Source organism: Delphinapterus leucas, chromosome 7, assembly GCF_059928025.1.
Source record: "Delphinapterus leucas isolate spDelLeu-1000000601 "Yukka" chromosome 7, BTC_Dleu_Yukka2, whole genome shotgun sequence".
Lineage (NCBI taxonomy): Eukaryota > Metazoa > Chordata > Mammalia > Artiodactyla > Monodontidae > Delphinapterus > Delphinapterus leucas.
Window position 1 is genome coordinate 9,896,460 of NC_143135.1, and position 19,892 is coordinate 9,916,351.

General features: G+C 58.5%; 1 protein-coding gene across 4 annotated transcripts in view; it reads left to right on the forward strand.

Moving 5' to 3' along the window:
• The window catches only part of SYT7 (synaptotagmin 7), a 62,380-nt gene that overhangs the window by 15,617 nt on the left and 26,871 nt on the right, over positions 1-19,892 (forward strand). The window contains exons 2-5 of one of the 4 annotated variants that reach the window (XM_022591813.2): positions 8,494-8,597; positions 12,766-12,845; positions 16,845-16,976; positions 17,862-18,086. In XM_022591813.2, the coding sequence (XP_022447521.1) occupies positions 8,494-8,597; positions 12,766-12,845; positions 16,845-16,976; positions 17,862-18,086 (541 nt within the window). Of the gene's footprint in view, positions 1-8,493; positions 8,598-12,765; positions 12,846-16,844; positions 16,977-17,150; positions 18,087-19,892 lie in introns of those variants that run through there. The other 3 variants (XM_022591824.3, XM_089914716.1, XM_089914715.1) reach the window with 3 other exon arrangements.

Below are 19,892 nucleotides of genomic sequence, written 5' to 3' on the forward strand. Positions count from 1 at the left end.
CAGCCTTGTTCCCGCCCCAGGTGAGGCCGACATTGCTTTCGAGGCCTGGAGCTTTGCCTAGCTGTCTGGGGTTCAGAGTTTAGCTCATCGGTTTTCTGTTGCTTTCTCCCACACTCTGCCTTTTTCTGGCTTTCTTGTGTGTGTCGGGTTGAGAAGAGGAAGGGAGGTGGGATAGGCACCAGAAATGTTCCCTTCCCGTGCCCAAATAGCCCTGGGGCTGGTACGCTCTGCCCTTGCCCTCCCACCTTCCCGCATTTCCATCTGCTCTCCGTGCACGTGGAGGGGTGCTTCCTGTGGAAACCTGTGACTCCAGCTTTCGCTGTTTTCCACCTCGAACGTCACCCTGCAGCCACCGAAGGATGGTGGGGGGAGGCGCTGGGGCATGATGCACTGTCGTGCAGAATCAAGTGGGAGGAGGCAGGACCAGGATGGGAATGTGATCCGCAGCATCACTGCTTTATCTCTGGAATAGTGGTTGCACCCTAGTCCGTACCAGAGACACGGCCCTGGGAAAGTCCCCAGGTACCCCACCAGCCTCTTCTTCCTGCTCCTGCCCGGCCCCAGGCACCCAACCCCCAACCCGTTCTGAGACTTTGAGAACATCTGAGCATCTGTCTAATGAGGCTGCTTTACTGAGGCCAAGGGCTGGGGCAGTGGAGGTGGGAAGGAGCCGTGGCAAAGGTGTGTGGGTAAGAGGGGTCGTTGAAGAGCTTGGGGGAGCTCGTGGGGAAGTGGAAGCCCTTTCCCCGGCTGCTCTTTGTTTTGTGTTCACTCCATTTCTTTCTTCCCTTCAGTCTATACGCGGAGCAACTTGTTTTAAGGCTTAGTGCCCGTGGGGCACAGAGTTGAGGTCTTCCAGACTCCAGGCTCAATCCTGGCTTTGTCTCTCTTCTGCTGTGTGGGCAAGTGCTGACCCCTTCTGAGCCTCAGTTTCCTTCTTTGTAAAATGAGGATAAGAGGATTTACCTTCAGAGGGTGCTAAGGACTGTGAACATGATTCAGTGCTGAGCATACATTAGTTACTATGGCTAAAGGCACTTGGTGAGGAAAGCAAGGGCCTGGGATCTGAGGATGACTCCAGGACGTTAGGAGGGTGTGGGGGTGATGGGACAACTTTGGACTGGCTAGATGTGGGGAGTGTGTGTGTCACCATCTGAGAGTGTCAGAGCAAGTGAATTCTGGGGAAAAGAGCCTATGTGCCCAGATCTCCAGCATGTCCAATGGCTCCTCTATATCGTGTCCTGGACTATGGGCTGTCGGAGACACCGAGCAATGAGGAGAACCTCTTAGCCCTGCTTGGAGGACAGGCCTACTCCCAAGAAAAGGAGGCCGGACAGAAGGCAGTTCATTCAAGTTTGGAGACTGCTGTGAACGCTTGTCATCAGGGAGGGCTTCCTGGAGGAGGAAGGCTCACGTGGACCTTGAATAATTTCATGCATTTGTTTAGCACATATTTATCCAGCCTCTCCTATGTACCAGACCTTGGGCTACAGAGATGAGTGATCTGGGGGGTCTCAGCCCTCCAAGTGTTCCCAGTGGGGGAAAGACATACAAAATGCTAATTATTAATCCACAGTGATGAATTGTCATAGTTACGGGGGCAACAGAAAGGAATGTGTGAGCGAATGAAGACCATCTTTGTCTAGGGATCTTGAGAATAGAAAGAAGAGAATAGAAGGGAGGGCATTCCAGGCAGAGGGAAGAGCTTATGTGAAGTCTCAAGTGTGAAAGAGGTTGGCCTTCTTGAAGGAAGGAGGGAAGTGGGGTGTGGCTGGATCACACAGTGTAGCATGTTACAGAGTGCTGTCACGTGCTTCACCTCAGAGGGGAACAGCCACAGCAGGGTCAAGGACAAGTTCAAGTTGCCTTAATTCCCCACACCTGTTTTTTCCTCTGCGAAATGGGAATAATAATTTTAAAGGTTGCAGAGAGCACATGAGATGGTGCCTATAGACTTCCTGGCACGGTGTCTACCACAAAAGGCACGTGCTCAATGAATGTTAGCTATTATTTGATCCTGACAACACCCCAGCAGGGCAGGTCAGGGGTTCTTATCATCATTTGAAGGTAAAACACTGAGGCCCAGAATGGGACTCGCCCTGGGTCACTGGCTGGGAGCAGAGGTGGGACTTGAACCCAAGTCATTTCAAGTCTACTGCCTGTCTCACTGCTCTGCTCCAGAGGACAGATGTGCATGGGGGGAGAATTCCAGGCCAGAGGAAGTGCATGAACATTTAGACCTCGTGGACAGCAGAGTGGTCTAGGCATCTGTTCGTGACCGTGACCATGACCGTGACCGTGGGTGTGTGTGCATGTTTGTGTGTGAGTGTGAGCATTGGGTGTCCATTCAAGGGGTGAGTCAGCATGGCTTGTGTGTGTGTGCGCGCACGTGCGTGTGTTTATACGCGGGAGGCGGGCATAGGCGTCTGTGCCAAGGATGAGTCTCCGTGGCTCGTGTATGTGAGCCATGGGTGTCCACATCTCTGGCCTGTAGGTGTGCACCTGCTCCCCCCTCCCATCCTGTTCCACCCTGGGCAGCTGGTGAGCTTGCCCTCAGAAATCCATTCCCTCTCTGGCAGCTCCTCAGGGCATCTCAGCAGCCAGTGGCCCTGTTTGATTCTGTTCATCTATAAATCATGGCTTGCTGAGGAGATGAGAAGGAGTTGGGAGTGGGAGCAGAGCCCTGGCAAGGGACGGGGTCATTTCTGCAGTTCACACCTGAAGCCCAGCCTGGCTTCCAACTGTTGCCCACCCTCACCCCCCAGCCCCATGCCTCAGCCCTCCCCATTCCTTGCCATAGGTGTTCACTGGTGCTTGCTCTCCGTTAAGCCCTGGGCCAGGTCCTGGGGCAGGGATCAGGGGTGCACAAGATCGAATAAGACGTGGCCCCTGGCTTCCGCTATCCTGTGGGGAAAACTGAATGTGTATTCAGTATTTCATACAACACATTGAGGGCCAACTCCATGCCGCAGATGTCTCTAATGCAGGGTTCGATGTGGTAATGCTACGATAATAGCTAGCATTTACTGCCTACTTATTCCGTGTCAGGCACTGTGCTAAGTGCATTCTTTGTGCTAATTCCTTTAAACCTCACAGTAGTGCTACAGGGCCTGTACTATCCCTGTTTACAGATGGGGAAACCAAGGCACACAGAGACGAGGTCACACAGCTCGGAAGAATAAGAATCCGAATTGCCTGACAGTCTGGCTCCAGAGCCCTGGCTCTTAGTCACTGCACCTTAAAAGAAGGGTGCAGGCACAGTGTGATGGGAGCTCTGTGAAATTAATTCCCACTGGGGAGATTATGGAAGGCTTCCTGGAGGAGGTGCTTTTCATCTGGGTCTAGAAAAATCAGGACTTGTCAGTCAAAGATGGGCATGGGGGAAGACCAGAAGGGATCCTGGGGTGTGTGTGTGTATGTGTGTGTGTGTGTGTGTGTGTGTGTGTGTGTGTGTGTTTGTGTTTAAAAGAGAGAGGCTCTCAAACTCTGTCACTGCAGCCCGTCCCATCTCTTCTATCCCGTCTTGTTTGGGTGACAAGTGAGATAACGTATGCAAGCACTGGGCATTCAACAAATATTTACTGAGCACCTCCTGTGGGTTTGCCTGTCACAGAGGTTATCAGAATGAACAAAGCAGATACAGCCCCTACCTGCATAGTCTGGTACGCAGTAGGCACTTAATAAATGGTAGCCTCTATTACTATCATTCCTAGAGGCTTGGGATTCCTCCTCATTCATTCAACAAGCATTTATTGGGCACCTACTATATGCCTGGCTCTGTCCTTGGTGCCAGGAAGACAGCGGTGAACACGAGACTGAGCACTGCCCTCATGGAGTTGATGTTCTAGAAGGGAAGGCTGTGTGGGGGCATCTTGTCCACCTTCAAAAGGGGTCCACCTCTTCAAGCACACAGGTTTTATTTACCCTGAGAGCTCCCGGTGGGGTGGCATGGTCAGAACCATGGGCTATGCGGACAGCACCTGGCAAAGCCTACAGGACTCTACTGGATTGTCATTAATCCTGGGCTCTAATTGGTTGACATGGCCGCCAAAGGCCTGGGCAGAGGGTCAGGGACATGCCTGAGTTTACATCTCACGTCCTGGCACCCTTGGGACTGGACCCCAGAGGCCTAGCTCTCCTTGTTCCTGGCTCACCCAGCCTCCCAAGTCTCCCGATGTCATCTGTCAGCCCTTGTCTGTGTCTCATCCCTGGGACCCAGATGTCTCCTCTGCCCAAGGATAGGTCGTGGAACTCAGCTCTGTCAAAAGGCTGACTAGGGCTGCAATATTTTCCTTCCCCAAATGTTAATATGCTGACGCTAAGGGGACTTGAAACCATGTATGTCATCGGAGGAAGGGTTAGAAGGGCTGGGGCAGCTTTGCCTGGAGAAGACTGGAAGGGGACATGAGAGCTGTCAGCAAGGATTTGGAGGCCTGTCATGTGGCAGCGGGAGCTGGTTTGTTCCCGGCAGCTCCAGAGGACAAGCTTAGGACCTTGGGAGGAAGTTCCAGGGAGACAGATTGAGCTCAGCTCAAGACACAGCAGCCCTAGCTACCAACGCCCATTTGTGGAGGGTCTGCATCCTGCAGAAGCAGCTTCCTGCCCCTGACAGGGCTGCCCAGGGCGTTCGTTCATTGATGAGGCCTGACTTCCAAGGTCCCTTGCAGCCCGAGACGTAGTGACTCCGTGTTCTGGGAATGGTTTCACCCTGGCTGGCAGGCAAGAACAGGCTTGCCTCCCTTGATGGCAATATCGCGTGCAGGCTGAGGACATCGTGTCACTTTTGTTCACAGCATCGATGCAATTTGCACTGGCAAGGATTTGTTTTACCGTGGATTCAAGGGCTGTCCAAGGGTTGCTTGGGGTGGGGGGCAGGGAATCTTTGGGGGAGGGGTCAGCTGCCTGGAAGAAGACAGCATCCGTTCATGCTGCAGGGGTTCCTAGGGTCACTGATCCAGGAGGGTTCGACTTTCCTTAGTAACACATCCCTTTCCTCAAATGGAACTTTCTGTGGAAGCCCAAGATGTGAAACAGGGAAACCATGCTGCTTTCGTCGAACAGGGCTTGAGGGGACACAGCCCCATCTACTCAGCATCCACCTCTGTGACCCCTGAGAAATTCCTGGGAACCCTAGGTGTTCCAAAGAACACACCTGGAAAACCACTGGCCACTCGCCTCTGTAGTGGGTGTGATGTCAAGACAAAGAATGTAGACTGTGAGTCAGACTGCCTGGGTTCGAATCCTGGCTCCACCGCCTACTAGCTGAATGACCTTGGGCAAAGTACTTGGTTGGCCCCTCCGTACCTCAGTTTCCCCATCTGTAAGATGGGGACAATCTTAATGCTCACCTCGGTTATTGTTGTGAAGACGAATTTGTTGCTGCATGTGGAACACCTAGAACCCCTGCTTCTCATCAGAGTGAGGAAGGATCAGCTCTCCACACATGAAGGCACCGATTCCAAGAGGTCGAGCACCTTGCTCGTGGCCACACAGCTGGTTAGTGGCCAGAATAAGGCCTCAGCCTCATTGTCCTAGACTCCAAGCCCAGTGCTAATCCTCCATGCCCACAGAATACTAATTGCTTAAGATGGGCATTCCCTGGGTCTCTGAGGACCACTGGCTTTTGGGATTGACAGCCTCTGTCCTCAGGGGCTCTCCAGCCTAGAGCAGGGGTTGAAGAGCCGTTTTTGATAAGGACCTTGTTTGGCAAAGAGAGGAAGAGGCTCCAGGGAGGTAATCCCTTGGAGAATTGCCCCATGGCCAGAGATATGTGGGGGAGGGTGCATGCAGAAAGGGCACGGGGGCAGAGGAATCACCTGGACTCTGACCTCCTGCCACAGCTCCCAGCTCGTGAGCTCGCTGACTCGCCCTCTGATCCTGCCCCTCCCCTGCTCAAAAACCTTCCATGGCTCCTATGGCCTACTAACACAGGAAGCCCCTCGGCCTGGAAGACAAAGCCCCTCGCCATCAGGCCCTACTCTCATTCCCAGCCTGGTTCGCCACTTCACTCCCCATAACCTAGTGCAGCTCCTCAAGCAACACGCCTGACCCTTCTTCCCCTCTCATGCCTTTGCTCTCGCCGTTCCCTCTGCCCAGATTGTCCTACCCTCACCTCACATCCCTCTCCCAGACCACACCAAATACCGCCTCCTCAGGAAAGCCTTCCCAGGTAGCTCCCTAGTCCAGCAACCACTTCTTCGTCTGTGTTTCCAGAGCTCTCTGTACACCTGAGTGGGAACTAACCCAACAACCTTAATAATAATCCGTATCTACTGAGTACTACCACGGGGTGGGTGCCATTATTATCTTCATTTTATTTCTTTTAATGTAGGGTTTGTTTGTTTTTTATAAATTTATGTATATTTTATTTATTTATTTTTGGCTGCATTGAGTCTCTGTTGCTGCGTGGGGGCTTCCTCTAGCTGCGGCGAGTGGGGGGTCGGGGGTGGGGGGCTACTCTTTGTTGCAGTGCGCGGGCTTCTCACTGCGGTGGCTTCTCTTGTTGCGGAGCACAGGCTCTAGGCATGCGGGCTTCAGTAGTTGTGGCTCTCGGGCTCTACAGCGCAGTCTCAGTAGTTGTGGCGCACGGGTTTAGGTGCTCCGTGGCATGTGGGATCTTCCCGGACCAGGGATTGATAGCGCCCCGCCCCCCAGACCCTCCCCGTGGGGCAGGGGCAGCTTCCATGAAGAGAGTTAGAAAAAGTGCCGGCCCCATTCTCGGAAGGTGTGTTCGCACACCTCTTTACCACAGGCCTGGGTCTGGGGGCCCTGGTGGTGTGCCCTGTGGTGTTATGCACCCCCCCATCCCCAGAAGCCTGGAGGTTAAAGATGGAGGCCTCCCCTTTGGCCTGAGAACTGTGACAAATGTGGCCCCTTCAGCCTTGCAGAGCTGCGCTCCTCCACCCGAGGGAGGGAAAGGCAGGACCAGTTCCTCGGTGTCTGTGGACTGTCCGGATCAGAGCTCCCTGGTGCTGTGGGCCCTGAGGTTGACAGTGAACTGGTGCAGTGGCTTCCTGGGGACCGAGGCTGTGGACCTGGGATGGGAGGAAGCTTAGTTGGCCTGGCAGGTGGACAGGAGGCGCCCAGCAAGGGTGGCTTTTTCCCACATCTCGGCAGCTCCGGAGGTTGGAGAGGGAGGGGTGGGGCCCAATCAGGATTCTGGGGAGAGCAGGCAGCAGACTGGCTGCCCAGGGCACTGGAGTGGTGGTGGGAGGCGGCCCGAGGGCCCTGAGAACAGGGGATGACCGCCTGGCCCTCCTTCATAAGGCCCCGCAGCAAAGCATGAGACACTGGACGCCAGAAGCTAAAACCGAAGGAACCAGGACCAGACAGATCTTGTCAACTCTTAATTACCACCATCGCTGAAACCGAAAAGCCTAAGCAGGCTCCTCTGTAAATAAACAGCATCCCCTTGACTTTAAGACGCGTCCCCGCTGTACACATATTTACAGAGCACAAGTGATCTATGCTGGTCTCTGTCGACTCACTCCCCCACATGACAATTTCTGGTCAAGTTTTGCCTTCCTTACGTTTGCTTTGGGCTCGTGTTTACAGCCACCTGTGAGGAGGGAGGGAGGAGGTTTAACCCGCATTTCCGGGGGGTAGAAAACTGAGCTGTTAGGTGACTAAAGCCACACAGCTAGCAAGTGGTGGGATTTACACAGAAACCCGGGGTTTTGCTCCCAGGGCAAGTCCATCAAGGTTTCCACTCTGAAAGCATAGGACCCCTGAGCTGTTAGAATGGAAGCTGTGGGGCAGCCCCTGGGGAACATTTAGGACATTGCCAGCCAACAAAGGGGGGGCTGAGCCGATGGGGTGGGAGGACTGGAGGCGAGCTCAGGGGCTAGGGCATGGGAGGACAGGGTGTGCAGAGGCCAGCTGGGTAGACTTGCAGCCCAAAAAAAGCTGAGCCAAAGGGGGTGAGGACGGGTCAGAGCGTTCCAGAGATTCCCTCTTTGACTATACATGTAGCTGTGGAGTCTTGGGCAACACTTAAGAGGGTCTGTCAGTGCCTGTGGGGCAGATGTCGTCAGAGGGACTACGGGAACTAACGCTTTGGGCAAATTCGGCTGGAGTTGTGGCTCCGTGTATGTAGAGCGGGGCGGGCGGGGATGGAATCATGCCACACAGAAGCGGTGGCTCTTTTAGAGGCATTTGAAAGCCCGGTGGGTGAGGCCTGGCTAGGCCAAGGGCACACTTGGCCTCTCCCTTCGAGGGTGCGAAGTTTGGGGGTTGGTGCGGACCCCACGCAGGGCTCGTGCAGTGAGGGACTGGGAGAGACCTTCCCGGAGACTCCCATTTTACAGATGAGGAAAGTGAGATGCAGAGAGAGGAAGAGACTTCCCAAGGTCAGCCAGCAAGGCAGAGCTGGGAGTAGAACTTGGGGCGCAGAGCTCCCAGTGTGGCTAGGGTGGTTGTTCCAGGGGGCTCTGGGCTGAGGGAGGGTAGCTGGCCCTGGCCAGTGAGGGTCTGACCTGTGTGTGTCCTCTCCAGGGGCGCCCACCCGCGATGTCCTGCTGGTCTCTGCCATCGTCACCGTCAGCCTTAGCGCCACTGTCGTCCTCTGCGGCCTCTGCCACTGGTGTCAGCGCAAACTGGTGAGGCTCCCAAGGGCCCCCACCCCCACTCAATTACAGGCTCGTGAATGCTCTCAAGGGCGCGTGCCGATGACCCACTTGCCCACATAGGCATACTTCCGTGGAAACTCACACCACACGCACGCACGCGCAGACTGAGAATCGAGGCCCCCTCCCACACAGCTCTGAGCGCCCTGTGCCCTCCGCCCACGGCCCCCAGCGCAGGGCTGGGCGTGGCCGAGCTGGGCCTCCTGTCCAATGAGGAGGCTCCGCCTGACCCGGCCCCCCCGACCCCCCCCCCCACCCCGGGCGCCCGCACATCCATCCTGGTTCTGGGGGTTTGTACAAGCACAAATGGCTTCTTTTCATTTTTAACGAGGGCTGGGAAATTAACGAGCAGGATTAGGCCATCAGTAAGTAACGAGACCATCAGGAGGGACATTCATCACCGGAGGGCGCCGTGAGGAGGAGGAGCCGGGCTGAGCCGCCCTCCCTGCGCCCGCTGAGCCTCGAGAACCCTACTCATCCCCCGTCCTGCTGCCCCAGCTTAGAAGTGCGATGGGGACTTTGGGGACTGCAGGGGGACCCCCGAAGGTGGGCCCAGAGGTGTCCCAGGTGTGGGGCCTTTCCGGGCTTAGGTGAAGAAGGGTCCCTGGCAGGCACCTTCCATGCTCCAGATTGAGAACGGTGGGAGTGAGGGCAGGGTGCCGCATCTGGGAGCCCCATTCTCTCCCTGCCCGCCACAGAGGGGCGTGGGGCACGGTGGGGGGAAGGGCTGTGGCCATGGGTGCTGTGTAGGCGGGGGCTCAATGCCTTAGTCCTGAAGAAGAGAAGGGGCAGATGCTCCTGGGGAGGGCCCAAGAGGCCCATAACCCAACGTGCTTCCTTCAGGAAAGGCAAACCCGGGAAATGGGAGCGTGATTCTTCATCCCGGGATGTTCAGCTTCAGGCAGCTCCTTTCCCTGGAGAGGAGCCAGGGAGAAGGCCAGCCCTGCCCCACGTGTGAGTGTGTGCGAGTGTGTGTGTGACTCGGGCCCACTCCTTGCATGCAGGTGCCAGACTGGCTGCCCTGCATTGTTCCTGGATTTCCTGTCTCTCTGTCTGTCTCAGAATTTCAGGGGAGGTGGAGGAGGGGCTTGGCCACGTGCTCGTGTGTGCGAATGTCCTCAGAGGCTTGGGAGTGGCTGAGCATGCACTGCAGCCCTGTGCGCCTCGCTGCAGGGCCCGTTCGGCTGTCTGTCTGTCTGTATTTGAAGGCAGGGAAGGGTTGTATGAACGGGCGCTGCTGGTGACCTTGAGTGGGGGTCTTTTGTGCTAAGGGTGTCGACTTTGAGGGCATTGGTACAGTGTGTGTGTGTGTGTGTGTGTGTGTGTGTGTGTCTGTTTGGCCCTGTATGGTGGGATGTGGATCATCTCATCAGATCCCCACGTAAGTGCTGCAGTGTGCGTGTGTGTGTGTGTGTGTGTGTTTCTCTGTGTTCGTTGAGAGCCCTACCCCCACTCACCTGGAGACAGGAGTTCAGAGATGACAGCTTTTGTAGCAGGTGGGGGCCTGTCAGTGCAGTAAGTGCCTTGGGAAGCTGAGAGCTGCGGAACCTTCCCTGGCCCAGCCCCTCCTCCCAGCCTCCAGCCAGAGCTTTCTCAGGGGTCTCAGGGGTCCGGACCGCAGTGTGTCCCTCTTGACTTGTCCCTCTGAGCTGCTGATAGAACGTTCCTTCGCCTAGGACCCCCCAATCCTGCCACCCCCTTCCAACCCCTGGTCTCATAAGCCAGGGAGCTTTTTGTCCAGGCTGTCTCTATGCTCCATGGAAGGGGCTTTAAAATGCTCCCCCTGCACAGTTGCTGGGCTCTCCTTGCCTGCCTGTCCCCTCAGCAGCAGTGACGTGATACCTGACAGCCCAGATCCCATTTCCAAACATTAATAACTTCCTTAATCTCCAACTGGCTTTTTCCGGATCAGCCTGGCCAACCCCTCCCTGATAAGCAGGCTTGGGGGATTGGGCTCCTTTGGAGCTGTTTTATGTCTCCTGGACCCCACCTGGGGTTCCTATCGTTGCCCCATTAACTTCCCCTGACCCCCAAGGCAAGTTCTGCCCTGGTTTCTGTCCCCCATGTGCCCCAGCTCCTCTGCAAAAGGGTCCTTGCAGCTGGAGGGGAAGCCTCTCTGAGCTGTGGAAGGAAGAGGGACAGGCAGAAGCTCCCAGAATGCCTTGGGTGAACCAGGTGCCTGGCCTTGGGGAAGGGGCAACGGACCAGCCTTCGAAGAGGGTGCTGACCAGAGCAAGTTCCCTGAAGACTAGGAAGAAAGAGGAGAAGGGGTGAGGGCTGGGACAGGGGGGGCTCTCGGCAGGGTGCTGCCTGCCCCACGCTGCTGCACCTGCTGGAGGACGGGGGGGCGGGACTCCTGCCTGAGGGTCCTGCCCAAGAAGGGCCCTTGGCCACCAGGGAGGGGCTTCAGGCTCCTGATCTGCCCAGTTGGAACTAGGAATTGTTTGGGATTTGAACTTCTGGGTAATGATGGGAGGGACTGGAGTTGAGCTGAGAGAGGGCAGCTTTTGTGGACCCAGGGGATCCAGCAGCTCTGTTTTTTAACTCTTAAAGTTCTGGCTCAGAGGCAACGGCCTGAGGCTTGGACCCCTGGGTGGGTGGGGCTTCCAGTTAATGGATTTGGGGAACTGCCGGGTACCAGGTTCCACACCAAGTACCAGAGCCCATACAGTCCCTGCCATTGGGGACTATGTTCCCAGGGGTGGGAGCTGAAGTAGGTAAACAGAGTAATAATAATAATAATAATATCTGTGATGAGAAGCTTGAAGGGTGAGGGACCCAGGGCTGATCCAGTGACATCACACCATTTCAGACAGGAGGGGAAAGGGGGGCTGGAGAGGGCACGGGACGTGAGCAGGGTGACATGGAGAATGTGGGGCACTGCTGGGACAGGACCCTGGCACCCCTGAGGCATAGGCGTACTGGAGGTGGCATGAGGGCCTTCCCCCCACCTCCACCCCCTTCCTGGGAGCTCCGCTGTTGTTCTCCCGAAGCAGGCGGCTCCAGTCCCCGGAAGGGGCTGCAGCTGGCGGGAGCGTCGGGGGACGCGGCCATGTGGCTTTTATTTTGCTTCAGGGAGGATGCAGTAATTGACTGATGTGGCTGTGGTCTTGGCTCACATGACGGAATGTTGGAGGAATGTGTGCCTGCGTGTGTGCCTCCGTGTGTGCCTGCGTGTGCGTGTGTGTGTGTCCCCGACCCCACTCGGTTGGGCAGGGGCAGGCCAGTGCCCAGTGGGAGACAGCTCCGGCCCCTGCACAGCCCCCCTCCCCCGCCCAGGCCCGTGGCCCCTGGGTGTGCGTGAGGACATTTGGTGGCAGCCAGGAATGTTAATGGTGCCGGGCTCTGTGTGAGCTAAATTTAGAAACCCAAACCAAAGAGGTGAACGGTGCTCACCTTCCTGGCAGCAGGCCCTGTCACCGCTGCAGCCCTTCCTCTAGCCAGGGGACCTGGCACGCCCACCCCGTCATCCTGCCCTGCCCCTCCCTCCACCCGTGCTGGCTGAGGAAGAGCCAGGCTGCCCCCGGCCCCAGCGTCAGTGGGCAGCCTCGCTTCCCAAGGCTGCCTTCCTGTGAAGGAGGGTACTCAGGCCCTGCACTGCCTCACGGGCCCGGGGCAGGAGGGACCCCCAGGGAGCCCCCAGACAGTGACGGACATGGCCCCGGCAGGACTGGGCATGGGCCCTCTCCCTGCCCCTGCCACTCACGACACTGGCCACTGCCAACCTTGCCCTGCAGGATGCCACCCCACCATCTGGGGGCAGTGACGTGGCCAGTGGGACATGGCCAGGCGCCTGAGAGCCGTCTGTCCACGGCAGAGGGAGATATGCTTCTGGGAGCCGAGCCAGAGCCCCAGGAGACAGGCAGATGGGAGGGACCTCATCCTTAGAGGTCAGGGATGGGGTGCAGGTCAAGGGGGCGGGCCAAGTCCTAGAGCCCGATGGGGCCCAGGAGTTGCCCACCAGGGATCAGGGATTGGTAGGGCTGGCACCCCAAGGTGGTGACACCCTCACACGTTGGCCCCAGACCTTGTTGCCAAGGCTGGGCTCCAGTGTACTCCCCTCCCCCCAGGGCCCTGTTCTGGGGAGGCAGGGAGAGTCCAGCCCTGTCTCGCAGGAGGGACCCTGGTGCTGTCTCCACAGGGCAAACGCTACAAGAACTCCTTGGAGACGGTGGGCACGCCAGACTCAGGGCGTGGGCGCAGTGAGAAGAAGGCCATCAGGTAGGTGCCAGGCTTCGAGTTTAGGGTGGAGCACGCAGGCAGCCCAAGTGGGAGGACCACCCCCCCAGATCTGGCCGCACACACATTCAGTTTCCCCCTCACAACCTGGTGCCTTGCTCTCTCCCCAGCCCAGTCCCATACACCCACTCCCAGCACCTCAGGGTGGCCCGGGGCTCCGCCTTTCCTGCCTGTGCCTCCCAGACCCTCACAGTGTTCCAGGGCCCCCAGCCCCGTGTTCTGGCTGGTCTCCCTCCCAGCACTGTCCGCCTCTTCCCTCAACCCCGGGCGCTGCTTCCTCCTTCCAACCCTCACGTCACACACACGCTGTCCCCAAGCCCTGCCTAACTCCCCTGCACCTCCAAGCTCCTCCCCCAGCCCTGGGGCTGGGGAGCCCCTCTCTGGGGGTGGGTGGTGGCGGCTCAGACTCTTTCCTTAGACCCCACCAATGTTCTGAGGGTAACCTGGAAGAAGGACGGACAAAAACCCTGGTGACCCCAGCAGGACCCAGTGTTGGTCTGCTCAGGGAAAGCAGAGCGATGGGGAGAGACTCTCCCCTCCCCCGTCACGCCCGGTCCCCACCGCACATCTTGCTGCCTCTGGCTCACCCCAGTTTCCGCATTTGGCTCTGAGATCCGTCTTCAAGTCGGCAGGTCTGCCGTGCACTGCAGACCATCTGCAGACCCCTGCTGAGGGTCACTGGGAGACGCTGGGAGAAGGTTCTCACCTGGTTGGGGGCTCTGGGAACAGGGCAGTAGGGGCTCTCCCTAGAGGGCTCTGTACCCTTTGGCCAATGCCTGGCCCTTTCCTCTCTGCTTCTTGGCCTAGGCCTTCACGGGGAGGCTGCGGGATGCCCCTCCATCTTAGCCTGCCAGCCAAGGGCTCCGCCTGGAAGCGGGGCCTCCCCCAGCCCTTCCTGCCCCACCCTGCCTCCTTCAACTCAAGGCCCCAGCCGCGCCTGCCCATGCCTTCCCTCCTGCCCTTCCCCTGGTATATCTTCCTGTCTTCCTACTTCCCTCCTTCCTCTCCCCTTCTCCTGAGGGCTCCCTCCCTGCCCCTCGTTGGCCCCCCTCCTCTTTTTGCATCTCTTGCTCTGACCCTGTTTGGGGCCTTCGCAGAAGCTGTGGGTGTGTGTCTGTTGGGGGGCGGGTAAGTGAAGGGGTGGGCCAGGCCGAGGCTGGGCTTGGGAGGAGGCTGCGGGGAGCCTTTGAAGCTGGGTTTGGTTGCATGCTCTCCAGTCTTCAAAGCCGAGAGCTGGCAGAGCCCAGGCCCCAGGCTTTCTGAAGAGGGGAGGGACCACATGGCGGGAGCACGGGGCCAGCCCGGCACCTGCCACCTCCAGGCCAGGCCTCTAACCGAGTTTGCAGCCACGGTCTGGGCCAGAGAGCTTGTCTCTGCCAGCTGACCATCAGCTTCCTGGGTAAGGCTGTGTGTGTACTAGATGGTCCTAAAAAGGGCCCACAAGAGAAGCAGAGAGGGGGCAGTGGGGCGGGGGAGCAGGCTCTGCGGGCTCTCTAAGGCAAAGTGAGGGCAACAGTGGGTCGTCCGCTGCCTCTCTGTGGCCCTGCAGTCCCTGCCCCCTCCCACCCGGCTGAGCTCTCAGACCCTCTGCCCCAGGGGGAGGAAGCCACCTTTCTTGTCTACATGCCCCCAGGTTCCTAGGCCTTTGCCTCTTCCCTGGGCCCAAAGCCAGTCGAGTGGCAGGAAGCAGGGTTTACCTGCTGCACAATTTCCCCCTGGGCTTAGGACCTCCTCCAAAAGGATCGTGTTATCAAGGATTCCGGGAAGCTGCATTCTTTAATACTGTTTCTCAAACTGTGTTCCTCAGAGCGCTTGTGCCCCATAAAAGATTAATAGTGATCCCATGAATCAAGGGTTCCATGACCAACTAAGTTTGGGAAACACTGATATTCATTGGCACATTAAAGGCTCTGAGAAGTCCTGCAGTACAGGAATCAGTGTTTCATAAACTTCTTTAATTAAAGAACCTCTTTTCTGGTACCACAGCATACAACCCAAGGGGCCCTGGAGCTCCTTGGAGCACAGGGTGGGAGACCAGCCTGGCAGTGATGACCCTGGGTGGATCTTTCTCTGCAGGACCTAGGGTTGGATGGCCCTCGATTTTGGAGATCTGGAGGGGGCAGGGGGAGAGAGGCCTTCCAACTGCTCCATCTCTCTGTTACACTAGGGGAGGGGGCCAAAGGATGTCTCTGGTGGGAACAGGGAATAGGCTCTTCTGTGGAGGGAGCCTCCCCAGGGAGACCCCCCGCCGCCGGTCGGGTTCCATCCCAGCGGACCGCTCTGCCTCTCCCACCTCCGGCACCCGCTGCCCCTGTGAGCTGGCTCAGGGCTTTGGCCTTGGACCCTGTGCACAGAGTCTCCTGTGAGATGTTTCCAAGGTGTTCTCTGGACTGGCAGAGACTGACCACACCAGGGAGGCCCAAGGGGGCCCTGCCCACCCTCAGCCCAGGGCCACTGTCTCCTCCTGGCCTGTGGGGACAGCTCAGCTTCTCTCCCTCTTTCTCTCCTTTGTTCCCGAGTCTAAGGTTGAGAACAAAGGTTGAGGTCAAACTCTGGGGGTGGTGTGGGGGAGAAGCAGGTCCCCCAAGAACACGTTTCCTCCATCCTCAGGGGGTGTGCCTCCCGACAGTGCCCTCCCCGCAGCAGGGCTCTCACCTCGGCTTTGAGCAGTGGCGTGGCCTCAGCACACGCCAGGCCCACCCCGACTCTCCTCCCCGAGCCCCTTCCTGTGGACACATTCCTGAGGGCTCAGCCGTGGCTCCTTTCCGGAATGTTCCCTCGGCCTGGGAGTTGCCCTCCTTTCCCTGTGCTCCCAGTTCTGCTCTTCGGGGTCCCAGGAGCCTGACGAGCTGGTGAAGCCCCTGGTCCTCCTGGGGTTTCCAGGCCATGCCTTCTGCTGAGGCCTCTGTTGCCCTCCTCCAGGGGAGGCCCCTGCCTTCTCTGTGCTTCTGGCATATCTGCTTCTTCGGTAGGACATGTCACAGAACAGGAGGGGGTGGGGAGACTGGGGTACACGTTCCCTTCCAGACCCAGGAGCTCCAGTTTGGAAAAGGACAGGGGCAGGCCAGGTACATGCCAAGGGCTGGAGGCTGAGTCTGCCCATCAGTCCCCCCATAGAAGGGCAGGCTTCCTCTGCACAGGCCCAGGCCTCCACGTGAAGGGCCCCCCCGTGACCTGCAGACAACCACCATGTCAGAGGCCTGGAGACGCTTCCCTTTGCTGGGGTGACCCAGCCACCACTTTTGCAATGAGCAGAGAATGCCTTCCGTTCAGCTGAGATCTGGCCGGTCTCCTGTGAAGGCTGCATCCCAGGCTTTCCCGAGGCCGGGAGAGAACAGAGGAGGCCAGGGGGACCTCAGGCCAGTGGGAGGAGGAGAGACTGGCAGGGAGCTGGGCCTGTCCCAAGAGTGGCTCCGTTAGGTAGCTGGGAGGGGGGAGAACTTCCGGTCTTCCAGAACTGGGGCCTCAACCCCGGCATGGGAGAGCGGATGGCTCAGCGGTTACAGCCAGCCTTAGGGTTCGACAGGCAGGGGGACTGAGGCCCAGCATGTGGGCAGCAGGGTTTGATCTACCTTTCAGCAATCTCCAGCCAGAAGCCAGCACCCTGTCCTCCACCCACTCCCCACGCCATCGCCATCCCAGCCCAGGCCGTGTCCCCGGCCCCCCCTCCCCCTTCCCTCCCCCTCCCCTCCCCCTCCCCTCCTCTCTCACCATCTTTCTCTCTTCCACCAGCTTCCCGGGTGCGAGGCTCCAGTCTGCCCGCCTGCGGCTCGCCTCCTTGCACGCGGCTTCTCCCGCCCTGGAGCGTGTGCGGGTGTGTGTGTGCGCGTGCGCCCGTGCGTGTGCCACCCGCCTCTCTTCCCCTCACAGGAGCCGACCCCGGCCCGCCCCACCCTCCCCCTCTGCCCGCCGCACAGGACTTGCAGTTCTTGTTTCTTCTTGTATCTCCCTGTTTTCTCCCCTCTCTCTCTGCCCCTCCAGTGATCTAGACAGAGACTTTTGGAATAACAATGAGAGCACAGTGCAGCAGAAATGGAGCTCCTACCCTCCCAAGGAGTTTATTCTAAACATTTCACCCTACGCCCCTTATGGCGACCCACGACTGTCCCTCAAGTGAGTGACTTTACCTGGTTTGATCATATGTACCGAGTATCCGAGTATCCGCGCACGCCCTCCTTCCCCCCATCCCACCCGGCCCCTCACTTCTCCTGCTCCTGCCCCCCTCCCCACCCGCGCACCCCATGGGCAGGCTGACCATGGAGACGAGCAACCCCTCCTGACCCCCCTGGCCTGCCTGCCCCTCCCCTGTCCCCTCCCCCAGGGCTAGCCCCCAGCTGGTCCCCGTGGCCCCCGGCCCCCTCTGTGCAGTCAGGATGGGGTTGCCCGTTTTTGGTCCCTCCCTCTCGGTGTGGCTCGCTTCCTCCTCCCTGCTGTGTGCCGCTGCCCTGGCTGCTCTGGCGGTGGTCGGTGGTCGGTGGTCGTGGCGGTGGTGGCGGTGATGGTGGTGGTGCTGATGAACTCTGACTAACACGGCTTTCTCTCTCTCCCTGCCTTGGGGCCTCCTGGCCTGGACAGCCCGCTCTTCCTCCGTCGTTAACCCTTCGTTGTCCTGTGGGATAGACTTGGAGGTGGCTGTCCTCCCCCCACCCCCGCCGCCCCAGCCCCAGGCGGTGGGGAGGGGCCCCCCTCCACTGTCGTGGTGCGTTGTTCTCCGACCCCAGCCCGCCCGGTCCCCTCTCTCCTCTCTGCAGGCTCCGCTGGTGACCCATCTGCAGTGCTGATGTCTCTCTCTCTCTCTCTCTCTCTCCTCTCTCTCTGTCGTCTCTTGTCCGTCTGTCTCTCTCCTCCTCCTCTCTCACTGTCTCTTTCTTCCTTTTATCTGTCGTTGTTTTTCCCCCTCTTACCACCCCATCCCCACCCCCACGTGTGGCCTGCCCTCTGTCCCCCCACCGCCACCCCCGGTGCCCCTCTGGACCGGCTGCCTCGTGGTGCCTCCAGTGGCACCCTCCTGGCTGGCGCCAAAGTGGCCGCCGCTGCGGGGCTGGCAGTGGAGCGGGAAGGCCGGCTGGGGGAGAAGCCGGCGCCGGTGCCGCCACCCGGAGAGGACGCCTTGAGAAGCGGCGGCGCTGCCCCCAGCGAGCCGGGCAGCGGCGGCAAGGCGGGGAGAGGCCGCTGGCGGACGGTGCAGAGCCACCTGGCCGCCGGGAAGCTCAACTTGTCCAAGTGAGTGATGGCCCCACGGCCGCCGGAGCCGTGAGCTCAGGCCTGCCCCCGCCAGTGTGGACAGCAGGACTCCTGGCATGCCCGCTGCTGCCCCCAGAGGTGCCGTCCTCGGCCCCTGGCTCATCCCATCCCTTCACGAGACTCCCATCATCCTTGCCATCGGGCACGACTAACACAGCCATGCACTGTGCATCTCAGCCTCCGGCTGCCCCATCGGTTGCTTTCTTTGCCGGTGACCAGGTCATTCCATTTTCTGCCCCCGGGGCAGCTTCATTTCAGTCCTTGGGTCATCCCATCCTCTTTGATTGGCCGCTCCATCTCAGCCTCCATGGGCATCAGGCTGCAGCTGTTAGCCATTGGACCATCCATCCCTGGGGAGCTGGCCCACTCTCAGCCTGTTTTCTGCCACGCATCTACCACCGGGCTTTCCCTCTTGCAGCCAGCAGATGGCTCTAGACCCAGGGGTTAAGCCATTCATTTTGACTCTCAGGCGACTCCATTGGCTTGTCCCAGCCTTGCTTGCACCGTGACACCATCTGTTCCACAGGCCAGCCCTGAGCAGCCGGGATGTCCCCACTGGCTCGTCCTCATCTCGGCCATCCCCATTGGCTGTCCCAGTCTTGGTCAGTGCGCGGTCCCGCTCTCAGCTGTTGGGATTGTGTGTTCTTGGGGGTTGGGTTGTTGAGCCCTAGCTAACTTCTCTTTTCTGACGAAGGTGGTCTGGACATCAGACAGAAGAGCTGTTTCCTTTTTGATAACTGTCTGAGCTGGCCAGTCAGTCCCTCCCTGGGAGCAGCAGACAGTATGCTCTCCCCTCCCACCATGGGGCAGCCTTATTCTCATCTTGGCTCTTAGAACCTTCCATTTCCCCATAGCTGAGCCTTCCGGGCTCTAAATCCTTTGAACTATGACCGTTCTCACCCATTGGGATATAGGTTCCATTTTCAGCTTTTAGAACTGCCTCGTTCCCAGCTAATGGAGCAGCCTCTCACTTAGAAGGCCAACAGCCCTGACCCCTTTTCAGCGGCTGGGCTGGTTCTCTTTAGAAAGCCTGTGGTTCCCGCCATTGGGACCACCGAGGGCCACCATGCTGAGACCCCATTTGCTTGTTGGCCTGAGGGAGCACGAGCGGATTGCTCCCCGACACTGAGCCTCCGGAGAACCCCAGAGGGAAGCCCCACACCCCCTCAGAGAGCCAGGCCCAGTGCCCCACCCACGCCAGGTTGCTTTGGCCACAGACTCCAGGCTGGCTGAGGCCTCCGTGCCATCCACTGGCTCCAGGCCTGGAGGAACCGATTTTACTTTCCTGTGGCTGAGAGGCTGTAAGTTGGACTAATTTGGGATGTGACAGAAAACCAAAATGAGGTCAAACACGGAGGACGAGGCGGCTGCCCGGGTGCCGTCCACCCGCTTCCTCGGCCTGCCCCCCGGGAGCTGTGGGCCTCCCTGGCCAGCCAGGCCTGCACCTGCCTCTGGTGGTCGCCCTGATTCCAGGCCTGAGCCAGGCAAGGCTGCTGCTCCTTCCAAGACCCCAGCTAAAGCCCTGTTTTGCTTTTCTCTCTTTCTTCCTTCCTTCCTTCTTTCCTTCTTTTCTTTTCTTTCCTTCTTTTCTTTTCTTTCCTTCTTTCTTTCTTTCCTTCTTTCTTCCTTCCTTCCTTCCTTCCTTCCTTCCTTCCTTCCTTTCTTTCTTTCTCTCTTTACTATTCTCTGACTTTCTCTCCCTCTTTTGCTCTCACTCTTCTCGTCTCTTTCTCTCTCTCAGCGCACAGGGGCAGCCTAACTGTTGTCCTTTTGATTCCCAGGATA